The 14,522-nt window shown below is 39.6% G+C and overlaps 1 protein-coding gene across 4 annotated transcripts in view; it reads left to right on the forward strand.

Annotated features, from left to right (window-relative positions):
* Positions 1–14,522, forward strand: part of Rprd1a (regulation of nuclear pre-mRNA domain containing 1A) — a 42,259-nt gene that overhangs the window by 18,070 nt on the left and 9,667 nt on the right. For 3 of the 4 annotated variants that reach the window (XM_034518046.2, XM_076912890.1, XM_034518048.2), the window contains exons 2-6: positions 997–1,126; positions 2,264–2,370; positions 2,449–2,546; positions 3,450–3,576; positions 3,679–3,854. In XM_034518046.2, coding sequence (XP_034373937.1) covers positions 997–1,126; positions 2,264–2,370; positions 2,449–2,546; positions 3,450–3,576; positions 3,679–3,854 — 638 coding nt within the window. Of the gene's footprint in view, positions 1–996; positions 1,127–2,263; positions 2,371–2,448; positions 2,547–3,449; positions 3,577–3,678; positions 3,857–5,024; positions 5,227–14,522 lie in introns of those variants that run through there. The other variant, XM_076912891.1, reaches the window with a different exon arrangement.

A 14,522-nucleotide genomic window follows, 5' to 3' on the forward strand; every position in this document is an offset into this window, starting at 1 on the left:
GGATATTAGTTCTGGCACAGAGGTAGGCAAGGATGAGCAAGGGAGTTAAAGACAAACAACATTCCAACCTCTTCATGACACTCCTTTGCAGACAGTTTCTTTCTGAGAACTCTTGTTCATGGCTATCCACCCAGTTCTGTGTGTTCCCTTCATGCATACCAAGTAAGTGTTCTTATAGAGCTGTATTTCCAGTCCTCAGTACTCTTCAACTTGCAAACCTGGAAATATCCTGATAAAAATTAAACAACATCCTCTGCTTCTGAACCTTAGTGTCAACACTAACGGGTAAAAACATACTGTGACCACAGCTATCGAAATCTTGTGGCTTCCCTAGAAGGATGAGCACACCACAGACTATAGCAAATAGAGGAATGTTTTGTCAAGATGGGCTCAATGATTTCTAAAGAGGAAATAATCTAACCTTTGAACATTTTGTCTCACTGATTAAATGATGAATATTTATTGCATAAGGCAAATATACATAATGGAGTGATATGTCTTACAACCTGTACTATATTTTGTACTCTGCTTTTTCACAGTAGTTTAAAGGTTTTGAGTCCACTAATACATCTGACTCAATGTTTAGAGTGCTGTCTTCGTAATGTGACCCATCACCGTCTTATTAAATAGCTGTACTTAGTTTTTTGTAAAGCTTAATCCATATAGACTTAGAGATGTAGCTTTGTGCCTGTATGAGCATTTCTATGTATAGCATATAGTTAGCTTATAGATCAGAAATGAAGGATGCCAGTGCTCCAGTACCACGATAAGCCTGCAAGGGGACATATCTGTCCATCAGTGACCCCTGTAAGATCTCTGTTCCCCACACATGACCAACCTTGTGAGGTGGTTGAGTAGCTACCCTGGAGATGTTAACAGCAGTGACTTGATGAATTTGTTAGGAGAAGCTGGAGCTGTTCATTTCCTAAGACAATTTGTCTAAGTTAAATGGGGATGTTTTAGTATTTTAATTTTTTTCCTTTTCTAATTTTTTAGCCAAACCCAACAGGAAGCTTACTTTTCTCTACTTGGCCAATGATGTCATTCAAAACAGCAAAAGGAAGGGGCCAGAGTTCACAAAAGATTTTGCACCAGTAATAGTGGAGGCATTCAAGCATGTTTCAAGGTAGGATCCTTTCTGTACATGAGGTAAGGTTTAAAATCAGCAAGATAAACAGATTGCATTTGTTGAAAGCTTTCGTACAGTATATGATGGTTTTGCTTTCTGTGAGTTAAGCTGCCACAGAGGGGCATTTGGAGTGCTTGAATCTCAGCTTACCTGTAAAAGCCCACAAGTCTGCTGTATCCAGCTGGGATGAACATCACTGAGAGTAGAGGAAGGAGCCAGACTGAATGTATGCTTGCAGATTTCCGTCTTATATCTGATATGCTGGACTTAATGCCACAGTGTGTCTGCAGTTTTCTAGTGTGTGTGTGTGTGTGTGTGTGTGTGTGTGTGTGTGTGTGTTTCCTAACATTTTAAAGTGCTTTAGAAATAAAGAGTATTTAAATAATCATAAACTTTTTTTGAAAAGATTTTCTTTAGGTAATTTTGTACATGGATATCTTTTACTTTATGCACTCTAAAATGTTTCTGTTTCATGTATTTGTGTGTGCCCATGTGCACACAGATGGAGATTAGAGTTGATTCATTCTTTCTATAACATGAGCCCCAGGGATTGGACTCCGGTCCCTAGGTGGTGCTGAAGGAAATGAAAGTTACCTAAGTCCCATGTAGAGCCAGTCTTGAGATTTGCTCTTCTCAGCTACTCCTCCTGATCGCTCTAACCGGGCTCCGTCTCCAGGGTGCTGTGTGTAGCACCATGTTCTTATTCATAGCTATTGTAAAGCTCCATTTGATTTCCATGCCGAAGATGGGTTCAGTAGATTTAAAAAGTGACCTGGAGCTGTCCTTTAGCTCCTTTCACTTGGGAGCAGCAGCCTTCTAAACCCCTAGTGTCTACTCCTAAAGCCTTTGACAACTAAATCATTTTGATGTACAGTTTTATTACTGAGTTCTTAAGGGAGGTGAAGGCAGTGTTTCAGTCCCACCTGCCTGAGCTGCTGCTCAGTGTGTTTGGGAGCTCTTGCTGGGAGCCAGTATGTGGCCCCATTTCAGTCATTACTTTGTGCTAGCACTCACTGCATTTTTATTCTTAGTGTTTTAATGTCTTTCTTTCTTTTATCTTTTCCTTCCTTCCTTCCTTCCTTCCTCTCTCTCTCTCTCTCTCTCTCTCTCTCTTTCTTTCTTTCTTTCTTTTAGTGAAACTGATGAAAGCTGTAAGAAGCACCTTGGGAGAGTGTTATCTATTTGGGAAGAACGATCTGTGTATGAAAACGATGTATTAGAGCAACTTAAGCATGCTTTGTGTAAGTACAGAATCTTGATCTCTCTGTGGGATCCTCTCAGGAAAACATCTCATTAAAATTTTATGTCTTTTAAATCAGATGGAGATAAGAAGACGAGGAAGAGGACTTATGACCAAATAAAGGTGGATGAGAATGAAAACTGTTCCTCTCTAGGGTCCCCAAGTGAGCCACCACAGGTAAAACCCAAGACAGCTCTGTATTACCTTTGGGCTTTGATGACCTCAGTGTTCTGGGTATAAGAAAGGCACTAGCTGGGCGGTGGTGGCGCACATCTTTAATCCCAGCACTTGGGAGGCAGAGGCAGGTGGATTTCTGAGTTCGAGGCCAGCCTGGTCTACAGAGTGAGTTCCAGGACAGCCAGGGCTACACAGAGAAACCCTGTCTCGAAAAAAAACCAAAAAAAAAAAAAAAAAAAAAAAAGCACTAAATTAATCTCTCTCTTTCCTGGTTAACAAATTGCTTTTGTTTGAAAGTTGTGTGTATGTGTGTGTAAGATTTTGTTGTGATTTTTCATTTTTTGAGACATCGTTTCTCTGTGTAGCCCTGGCTATGCTGGAACTCACTATCTAGACCAGGCTGGCCTTGAACTCACAAAGAACTACCTACTTCTGCCTCCCAAGTCCTGGGATCAAAGGTGTGTACTAGCACCACCTGGCCAGTTTCTTAACATGTAGAAAAAGGATTTGGAGTGGGAGAGATGGCTGTCAGTTAAGAGTGCTGCTGCTCCTAACCTCAGTTAATCTCTTAGCCTGAGAACTAGGTTTGGTTTGGTCCCAGCACCCATTACGTAGCTTACAACATCTGTAATTCCAGTTCCAGGGCATTTGGCACCTTTTTCTGGCCTCTGGTGGCACTGGTCATGATCATGTTGCACAGACACATACACAGAGGCAAAACACATGGAAACATAAGTCTAACAATGTATTTGTAAAAGGGTTGTCTTAAGAAGTGTTATATATTGCACACACTTTTTTACTAGCGAATGCTTCATAAGGATTAGAAATATGAAAGAGGTGTCAAGTCCTCTATGTTTGTTAGAGCTTTCTTTCTTCTGGTTCTGAAGTTGTGTAATCTTTTAGACTCTCGACCTTGTTAGAGCATTACAAGATTTAGAAAATGCAGCCTCGGGTGATGCAGCAGTCCATCAAAGGATAGCTTCTTTGCCGGTTGAAGTTCAAGAAGTATCCCTGCTTGAGAAAATAACAGGTAAGAAGAGAAAGTGAGACCCACGGTGTTGTTAGCCTGGGTATGGGAGCAGTACAGCTTCATTTCTTGTGTAATAATTGTGTCACCCTCTGCTTCTCTTAGATAAAGAATCTGGAGAAAGGCTTTCTAAAATGGTAGAAGATGCTTGTATGCTGCTTGCAGATTATAATGGCAGACTGGCGGCAGAAATAGATGATAGAAAGCAACTCACTCGAATGTTAGCAGATTTTCTTCGTTGTCAAAAGGAAGCCCTTGCAGAGAAAGAGCATAAGTTGGAAGTGCGTAACCTTTTTCTTCTTTAGTGCATATTAATTTAATTTTAATATACTTTAATATATCTGTGTATCTTAGAGTTCTTACATCATGGACTGCTTTATAGCCAGTGGCTCAGGTAAGCTCTTTCTTGCTGTCAAGAATTTTTCCCTGCTCTTGAACCACAGCAGCCTGATTAAACCTGAAATTTTGGTGTTAGCAAATTTGTTACATTTGAAAATCATTTACATGAAATTCCATGTAATAGAAATTTAAACCCTTCAAACACAAAAATAATGAGAACATAACAACTCTAATGAAGTCTTGTGTTAGCAGCAATAAATTGTTCAATTTATCAAATTCTTATTCTAACACATACCACCGTCTTTTAGGTCTGTCATTAAGTATTCAAATTATTCTCTCCTCCTCTTGATTCTCACACTTAATATATTTCTGCACATGCAAACTCTTTGGGCTTACACATGCTGGTCCAGAGAAGGTTGTTGATAGATGAGGTATGGTTGTCACTGTTGGTAACGAGTCTGGGGGCTTAGGAGCTAATAAGGAAGCAGTCTCATAATGTATTTTGAGCAATGTAGCCATTGTCAGTGTAGGAGAGCTGGTTTGGTTTTATTTAAAAGACCATTGGATTTACTAGTTCTTACTTGAATTGTTAATAATTCCAACACTATGTAAGACTGTTCTGTTTGAGTTCCTTTATTTACAGACAGCGCGTTCTAAATTTTCAGGTGTATCATGGTACTGCCTCTTAAGTTTAGTTTGTATTGTTTAGCTCTTGGCTCACTAGGTTTTCAGTAAGTCCCGGGTGGTGTTTGTACTGGCTTGCTGTTGCAAGTCTGAGAGCTGTTTGATTATTCCACCCCAAATGCTCAACTCCTAATTTTGCACTGTCCTTTTTCAATTTGCTCCCTTTCGGCTCACATAAACTTGCTCAATTATTGATACTATGCTCTGTCCTGGAAGAGGTTGCCCACTTGAAATGGAAAAAATACAGTGGAGTTTCCTAGAGCATGAATTTGGTAGTTGACTTACTTGTGTTGATGTTGTAGTGGCTTTAGTCTTAATATATCATTACTTTTTTCACTGTTTGCAGCACTGAGGGTGAGTATGTCAACAGTGTTTGTCTTTACCCTTTTGGTACAGTCTCTTTAACTTCTGTTGAGCTTCTGTTGCAGATGTGGACTCGGCGTATCTTCTATTGATGCCATCACCATTAGCATATTCTTCCAGCTAAAAATAAACATCAAACTCCAAAGCCTGTATTGTCTCATGTTTTTGAAAATTGAAGAGCGAAGCTTTATTATTCTACTTAATACCTGCTTTCTCACTTTCGATGTTGACTATCACTGGATTCAAATATAGAATTTATATTTGACATGTAACTGTAGAAATAGATCACCCCCACCCTCTCCCCCAGCCCTTTTATGGTGCATTCTAGCCAAATTTCCTAGTTAATAGTCATACACAGAGCTTGGTAATACTAGCATTTAGCACATCTCAGGAGTACTGTTCTAGACACTTCACATAATCACCTTACTCAATCCGACGCAGCAGGGTGCATTATTATCCACACTTTATAGTCATGGAAGTAAGGCATAAGGAGGTAAAGGAGCTCCCACATTTTCACAAAGTGCTATCGGATTATTTAAAGCCCACGCAAAGTCTGCAGCATCACTGAGCTCTACTTGAAAAGCTGTACTGACTTCCTGTTTTGCAAAATCAGAAGTGTTTCTCCAGCTTTCTAATCCTTCTGATTCCATCTAATCACTGGCTTGAAATAAAGTCTTGTAGGAAGTTTTAGTGGTCAGCACAATTGAATTTTATATTGAAAAAAAAAAAAAAACCCACCTCAATTATGACCAGATTTGTTTTATGTTGTTGTTTGTTTTATATCATATCTTTTTGTTTGGTTTGGTTTTGTTTTTGGTTTTTGTGTGTGTGTGTGTGTGTGTAGCCCTGGTTGTCTTGGAACCCACTTTGTAGTTCAGCCTGGCCTTAAACTCAGTTCTGTCTGCCTTTTCCTCCGCCTCCCTAGTGCTGAGATGAAAGGTGTGTGTCACCATGCCCAGCTCAATCATATTTTAAGGATACTAGTTACATAAACTAGCAAGTTTAAAATAGCAAGAACGCCTTATAAATTGTCATTGGGTGGTTGTCATGTTTGTTGTAAGATGTGACAGTGAGTTGGTGTTTATACATGCTTTGAATTAGAAGGCAACATCCCCCTGACAGAGACTAAGGACTGAATGCTGTGATGGCTTACATCACAGTCCTCAGGAGGCTCAGTTAACTGATTATCTATTGGTGTCACCAGTTACTCTTTGTTTGAAAATGGAACAGAAGTATCAGTTTAAGAAGTGACTGTTTAATGTCTCTAAGAAGCCACTGTTAAAGCACTTGAAATAAATGAAAATTTTACACACTAGGTAATTCGTTACACACTAGTTTGTTATATACAGTAGGTAGATTGATAGGCAGATTGATTTGATCTGAAATGGGATTGATTGGTTGATTTGATCAGATTGATCGATAGATAGATAGATAGATTGATTGATTGATTTGGTCTGGAACCTCAAGCTTCCCACCTTGGGATTGTATGTGTCTGCCACTGTAGGATGATTTAGTGACTTTTTCATTTGATGTTTTTGGAGAGGAAGCAGTGTACCAATGAGAAATTCTTCCATGTCAGTGAGGTCCTTAATTGCTCAGCTCCCATAGTGCAGTTTAAGGAAAAAAGTATGCTTTTATGAAGTGCTGGACTCCTTTAATCCCAGCACTCAGGAGGCAGAGGTAGATGGGTTCAAGGCTAGCCTTGAACAAAGCAAGTTCCATGTGTAAGTAATGTGAGCCTGTGATTCCAGTACCGAGAGGCAGAAATAGAACCCCTGATTTACTGGAATTTGTTTTGCATATGAGATAAGAGTTGTGACAAATTGAAGGTGATAAATTATCCCTTTACTGACTAGTAATTAATAGGCCAGGTCTCTAATAATTAATAACTCATATCTCTTAATCTTAGTATACTGTAGGCTGAAGCAGGAGAGCATGAGTTTGAGTTCAGCTTGATCTTTGTAGAAGTTCCAGGCTGGCTTTCTCTATATAGTAAGAGTCTGCCCTTCCTTCTTTCCTAAAACTCAAAATTAATTTTTCTTTACTAGTGTTCTGAAATGCCAGTCTGCCAAGCCTAATTCCTGTATGTGTATACTGACCTGTAAGTTACACTTAATTGTGCAAATTGTGACTTTGGTTGCTTTCTAATATTGTTCATGTTTGTCATTTCAATAATCTTGGTTATTGTGTGTGTAAAGTTTTATTTCTTTTCATTATTTTCATACTTTGCATTTTAATTGAGAGTGCTTATTTTATGTTATGGGTCATTTTTTCCTGTCATTTATACCCAAGGTAAAGTTTAATTTATAAGGTAGCTATAATAAGAATTAATAGCAGTACATTAAAATAATGTATTGAAATAAGCATAGAAAATGTGGTTTCTTTACCTCTCACTTAGTTTGCTGTAGTAAAATTTGTGCACCATGGTGATTGAGGATGACTGACACTGTAGAGAGAGGCTGGGAAGAGGCCTGCTTACTAGAAAGACATACAGTGGCTACAAGTTTGGCTTAGTAATTTGAACAAAGGTGAAAATGGCCACTTTTTACATTGTGAAAGTGTTCCTATTTTTGTCCTTTCCCCTTGGTAAAAGAGGAACACCTGAGTGGTCTGTGACTTGTAGAGTGAACCATGCTGAGCACTGAGCTGAAAAGGGGACAGTGCCAAATGCATCTGAATCCCTGGGCTGGAACTGTCCCTTACATGGGATGGAGAGCATGTACAGATGAGCAGGTATGTGGCCCACAGAGGCCGAGCACTTACGGCCAGTCCAAGCTAAGGGCTCTTACAAGTGAGAGCAAATTCAAAGAAGGCTGGAACTGTAATGAGGAAGGCACTTGAATGGTTACAAAAGTTCAGAACGTAGGAAGGAGCAATGACACTGGTTGTACTCTGGTTGCTGAGTAAACTAGAGGGGAAGGTGGGGCGGGCATACAGGACTCAGTATGCTGGCAGTGGTCTGAGCTGTGAGTGGTAGCAATGGAGTGTTGGATAATCTTGTTCTGAAGCCTAGTGCAGCCTCCCAGTTGCTTACAAGTGTGCACCACCATGCCTACCTGAGGTGAAGTTTTGTTAATGCTGTAAAGTAGTGTGTGGTCATTATAGTTTTACACCTTTTGCTAAAGGCATAGATGCTATCTACAATTCTATTTCTTAACTTTTAACAAGATTTGAATGGTGAGATTGTTGTACTTACAACTGTTGTGTATATTGTCTTAAACATTTACTGTAAACATTTCTATATAATTATCACACCTCCCCCTTTTTGGGGGGGGGGATGTTTTTGGGGATGGCACCCTAAACTTTGCCTATGAGAAGCAAGCTCTCTGCCATCTACTCTTTCTTGATTACTAGTATAACTTTAATAGCCAAGTGATATCCTGTTTTGTAAAATAGTATATAACTACCTATTTTGTTTCTTTCAGTTTCTTACTTTTGAAAACTATTGGCTTAAATAACTTTGAGATATCTTTTACATCCAGCTTCTTGGTGTTGGGAAATACTGTTAAACCTTTGCTTATCTGTGATAGTTTTAAGTTCTTAGGAGGAAAAAAAAAGCTGACAGAGATACACAGTTTTTATGTGTGTATACACAGGGCAACATCAGCTGCTGTTTCCCAAGCACCATTGACCTGGTGTTTGGAGACAGGGTCTCTTATTAGCTTTGTATTTGCCAAGTAGGCTGGGCTGGCTGGCTGATGAGCCTCGGAGATCTCCCTGTCTCTTACTAAATTCCCCAGGCTGGGATTACAAGTGAGCCTCTCCACACTCAGATTATTTTTTTGTGGGTTCTGGGAATCGAATCCCCTTCCTCATGCTTATAAAGCCTCCCTTTCTGGGAGTGTTGAAGTCCGCTCATTCCACTGTGGTACATTCTGCTTCTAGAACTAAACATGAAACTCTTCCACCAGGAAACACCAGTTCTCCATGCTTCCCCTTTACTTAGCTTAGCTACCAGTTCCATTGTCAATAACCTTACTACTAGAATAATGAAATGTTTGTCTAATTTGCATTACAGCTTCTAGGTCCATCCATTCTATAGCCTCTGTCAAAAATAATTTAGTCATTTTATTGGTGTTTTTTATTAGTTTTCAAAGTTTTGTTTATTGGCTTGAAAAGTTATTCTGGCTAGGCATAGAGGCACACACCTTTAATCCTACCATTTGGGAGACAGAGGCAGGCGGATCTCTGAGTTTGAGGCCAGCCTGGTTTTCATGGTGAGTTCTAGGATAGCCTGTAGTGAGATCCTGTCTCAACAAGAAAGAAAAGGAAAGAAAGGTTATTCTAGTTGACTGTGTCAACATTGTCTTCAGTAAACAGTGGTGTTGCCGAGCAACCTTTTCTCCTCTGCATCAGAGGGTTGTGTGTTTGTTGTGCATGCACCAAGATATTGGTCTCTTATTGGTTTTGGAGACCTGTTCTTTTTAGAGCTTCTCATTAAATTCTTATTACATACACTAAATTCTGAATTGCTACTCCATATTGCCCATCTTTCTCCTGTTTTAACCATTTCTAAAAGGTTTTTTCCTCTATAGTCTGCCATATATATGCTGGGTTTTGTTTGTTGTATTCTTTTAGAAAGCTTTACGCTTCTTTGTTTGTCTAGTGTTTTTAGTGTTTGTCTTATTATTGTCCTCTTTTTGTTGCTGTTCATTAATAAGATCTCCCTCCGTATACAGACTGGCTCAAGACCTGCCTCAGACTTCCAAGTGCTGGAACTACAGGCATTTCCCACTGTGCCCACATTCATTGTGAATGGAGATTTTGTCAGCTTATTTTAGGTGTTTGTTGAAGAAAAGGATTTACTATTACAGGTGCTTAACTAGTTTTCAAACTCTTGCTTAGCGTGAGTGAAGAGGGAATCAGAAGTCACGACTTTGGTTTTCTGGACTCACCTAGAGCTCACTGGCAGTGGATTTTCCCAGTGTATGGTGACTACTGTCCAAACAGTATGCCTACTATTGTCATGGCCTTTACAGTTTTATCTTGCTTTGGGGAGCCACAGGAAATACAGGCTTTCTTTAAAAATGGTGAAGTGAGTTAGCAAGGATTATGAATGTCTACAATGACTCTTAAAATATTTAGGCCTGCAGGGCTTAGCGGAGACTACAGCGGTGTCAGACCTGTTTAGCATAAATGTAGAATACCATTTAGTTAGCTCTTGTGCATTTTCTACACATGTTAACATGTGCTTCTTGCTTAGTTTGCTGATTCCTTAGACTATTGATTGCTAACAGTGCACTCACTTAAAGCATTCTTCTCTCCTCTCCCTTCCCCTTCTCTCCCCTCCCTAAAGAGATTGTCTACATAGCCCTGGCTGTCCTGGAACTCACTATGTATATACCCCTATCCTTGAATTCAGAGACCTGTCTGCTTCTGTCTCCCATGCACCACTTTACGTGATCCATGGATTGAAGGATTAGGGAATCAACAGTTTACAGTACATGGTTGATAGACAAGTTATGGCCTCTGGGGAAAAAGAAAATCTTAAGGGTAATTTAAGTAAGCAAAGTAAGTTTGTAAAATATATAATGAATCTTTCATTTCTAGTTTTTAAAGAATAGTCACACATTCCAGTGAATAAATCCTTTTTATGGCATAAGTAATTTATGGCAGTTTTTTTTTTTCTTTTTTCTTCTAGGCACTGACCTTTAAAAAAATTTAGTGTTTATTATAACAATTTCAAACATTTATACAATTATTTTGATCACATTCATCCCTATTTTTATTCCTTTTCACACTGATGAATATATGCCTCCTCTGGCAGCAATTATCTGGGCACTGAGCTCTTCGTAGCTTAGTGGTAGAGTACTTGCCTAGCATGCATGCATGAGGCCCAGAGATGAGTCCACTGCGATCTCAGCACTACAAGAGTAGGGTTGTGTGTGGTGGGAAAATGGTCACGATAGAGTAATTACTGAAAATGCCCTAACTAGTCAGTGTTCATCATAAGACACATGCTATATGTGCTATGTATGAGGAAATGTCTTTGGTTTTTTTTTGGGGGGGGGAACAGGGGGATCATCAAAGGAGTAGTCAAATTCTAGGCAAGGCAAGAAAACAACAATATAAACAACAGCAGCAGAGACATTGTGGCTGTGACCTAAGAACGGGGGCATGGTACAGCAAAGTGAGATGTGTTTGGATTTGTAGTTTAAGGTTAATGTATATGGTGGTACTTATCTGCAAACAGGATACAGTTGTAAAAATGTTTAAAAGGAACTGGCAAGATGGCTTAGTGGGTAAAGGCACTGCTGCCAAGCCTGATGACCTGAGTTCTGTCCCTGGGACCTACATGCTGGAAGGAGAGAACTGATTGCTGCAAGCTGTCCTCTAATCTCCACAAGTGTGTGGACACAATATATTAAAAATATTTTAAAATGTGTATAAAACAAAGTATTGGCAGACCAGCAAGATGGCTCAGCAGGTAAAGGCACTTTGCTGCCAAGCCAGACCTGAGTTTGATCCCCAGAACCCATGTGAAATCAGCTCATACTGAATCCATCAACTTGTTCCATGGCCTCTATATTTGTGTCCTAATACATGCATGTCCCTTTCTCTGGATGGATGGATGGATGGATGGATGGATGGATGGATGGATAGATGGATGGATGGGACGAACGGACTGACTGGTGGATGATTAATGAAGATGTATTAGGTGATAGTGTATTTGCCTAGCATGCATGAAGCCTTAGGTTTGATCCCCAACACCACAGTGGTCCATATTAGTAATATCAGCTCTGGGAAGGTGGAACCAGGAAGATCAGAAGTTCCAGGTCATGCTTAGCTGCATAGTGACATGGAGGACAGCCTGAGCTGTATGGGACCCCTTCTGAACAATATAGTGTACCAACATTTATGTATGATGCACAGGATCGGATCCCCCCCCCCCAGAGGTGTTTTGTTTTTTTTTTAAGGTTTTAATTACAAAATTGTTTACATTTGGCTTCTAAGTTCTTTAGTGGTCAAGGTATAAAATTTGTATGCTCATCATAAGTATAAAATAAAGAGAATATAGTTTAAATGTTTCTCTTTGGAGCTAAAGAAGAGTAAAATGTAACAATTTTTAGTAAATTAAGTGTTTTTGTGTGCTGATTTTGATGGGCATGTACATCTTATGAACTTATCTGCCAAACGAGATGTGTAGAAGTCTTTGTCTCTTGATTTCTTTTTTAATCCACAAACCTTCCACTTGTGTCACTGGAGTTTTTTGATGCCAAATTTCAGGAAGTTCAGGTGTATCATCCCTTATTTTCCTGTGGTGTGGCACACAGTATCAGCAGCTGAAAGTCAGTGTGAGTGAACCAACATTGCTACTTACAGTGTCTGATTTCTGTCTTTCACAAGTGCCAGCACTTAATCACTTCATAGAACCTGCTGTTCAGAGTGCACATTGTAGAATCCAAATTCGACAGGAACAAGAACCTGTTTGATAACTAATGTATACCGTAGCAAAGTTTTTGTGTGGAAGTGCTGCATGGGTAGATGATTTTGAAGTTTGATATTGGAATGAGACAAGGAAACAAACAGTAACAATTAACAAGACAGTGCAGTTCTGTCCTACAAAGTGCAGCAATAGCATTTTACAATCTGGTTCTAGTGCTCAACCAAGAGTAATAGCAGTAGCTTGTGGTCTTTGAGGGGCCTCTCTGACCAGTAACTCATGGGGCTGCCAGTGAGATACATGAGCCTCTTAAACAGCAATGATTAAACGATTAAGAGTGGCCCAGTGATGTTTAGAGTAATCTCATAGGTAGAACTTGGTCAGGCTTACTAGCCTATCTATAGTCAGTCTGTAGAATAGTAACTGCGGTGGAGCAAAGTCTGTTTCATTCTTGAAGCCTCTAAGTCTTGTTCCAGCATAAAGTAATACACTTGAGAATTTACAGGAAAAATCAGTACTCTTCAAAATTGAGATAACTCACATGCCACAGTGCAGAACTAAGTAGAAGCTGATTGTGATAAGACTTCAGTAAGTTTATTGTGCTGCAGTGTTTTACTTATTTTAATTCCAAAGAATATTCTAGTTAATGGACTGTTGAGATACATATTTTAAATGTATATGCACATTTGCTTACACAGTAAGTTACTTAGAGCTGCCTCTGAAAACTTACCTAAGACTAGCTAACTTCACCTATGGTTAAGATGTGCTATTTACTAGGTAATACCAAATATGGGAAAGTACTAGTCAATGTAGCTATTAACAAGGTGATATAGATAGGATGACATTGGGCGGAACTAGCAAACATGGGATTCCATATTAACAAAGTGAATGCGCTATCCACAGTTTGTCCAGAGGCAGAAGCCAGGGCCAGCCACGGTGGCAGCAGATGTACAAACATAATGCCTCAAAGTAAAGCGGGGGGGTGGGGGAGAGCTGGGAGCAAATGCATGTATGTGAATACTTACCTTCGAGTGTTTTGGAAGCTATCCCAAGACTTTGGTTTACTTCCAAGAGCAGAACTAGGAGCACTGCTGCTAATGTCGGGTTCTCAGTGTCTGATACCTACATCTACTTCACGCTATACAGTTGAATTCATGATACTGACATCAAGTTTCACACCCTAATATGATTGCTTCACTTGCTTGGTACATTGTTTAAATGTCAGCTAAAACAAAGACAAAGCAAGCATCAGAACCAAACAACCTGTTTGGGTAAGTTTTTTTTTTTGTTTTTAAATGACCAGGCCAGGAATTTAACATAAATGATTGATAACGCTAAGGGTTCTAGTGGGTAAAGCAGACAATGCCTCATTGGACAGTAATACAAGTAGAGAGGTAAAAATACCCCAAATAAAAACATAGAGAAAATTTCACCTAGTTCTTTAGACAGGCACCTGACTCAGTGGAGGGCAGCCATGGAAGTAATTGATAACGGTGATAGGCCAATGAGAATGTCCCTTAACAAATGCAGAATAGAAAATGAACAGGAAGACAAACCCACAAATAGTACATCCAAGGATTGAAAAGGTTTTGTTACATTCCTGGAATACTGGAAGAGAGAAGCAGGAAAGAGGTGAAGCACCAATGACTAAGGATTTCCAAAATGAATGGCAGAAACCAAATTCCTGATCTGGGGAAAGTCAAGCAAGATTGAGAAAACAAAATGCAGTCTAAACCTAGGCCAATCCTGTTCACATCATAGAACACCAGAGATAAAGCCTTAAAAGAAGCCAAAGGAAATTCTGTAATGCAACAGAACTGCAGTGGACTTGACAAAGTTATGCAGACAAGAAAATGGAAGGGGCCTTGGCTGGTGCTGATGTCCAGCGTCCCAGGAGAACTGTGGCAAAAAGTGTAGGAAACCAACCAACCTGGGGTTTTATGTTGAAAGACATTTGAAAGCAAGAAAAGTAGTTTGCTGTGGAGGTGATGGTATATGGGATTATGTACATGACAAGGATAGGGGAAAGTTGGGTTCAGTTCCACCTAAGTGAAATCTATATGAATGAAGAAGCTTCATGCAGAACTTTCTTGGTGTGCACCTCATGGTATTAGCCCACTGAGGATACAACAGATGTAGCACAGACCACTATATATAATTTTTATTCTAAACACTAGCT

Source organism: Arvicanthis niloticus, chromosome 14 (genome assembly GCF_011762505.2).
Source record: "Arvicanthis niloticus isolate mArvNil1 chromosome 14, mArvNil1.pat.X, whole genome shotgun sequence".
Lineage (NCBI taxonomy): Eukaryota > Metazoa > Chordata > Mammalia > Rodentia > Muridae > Arvicanthis > Arvicanthis niloticus.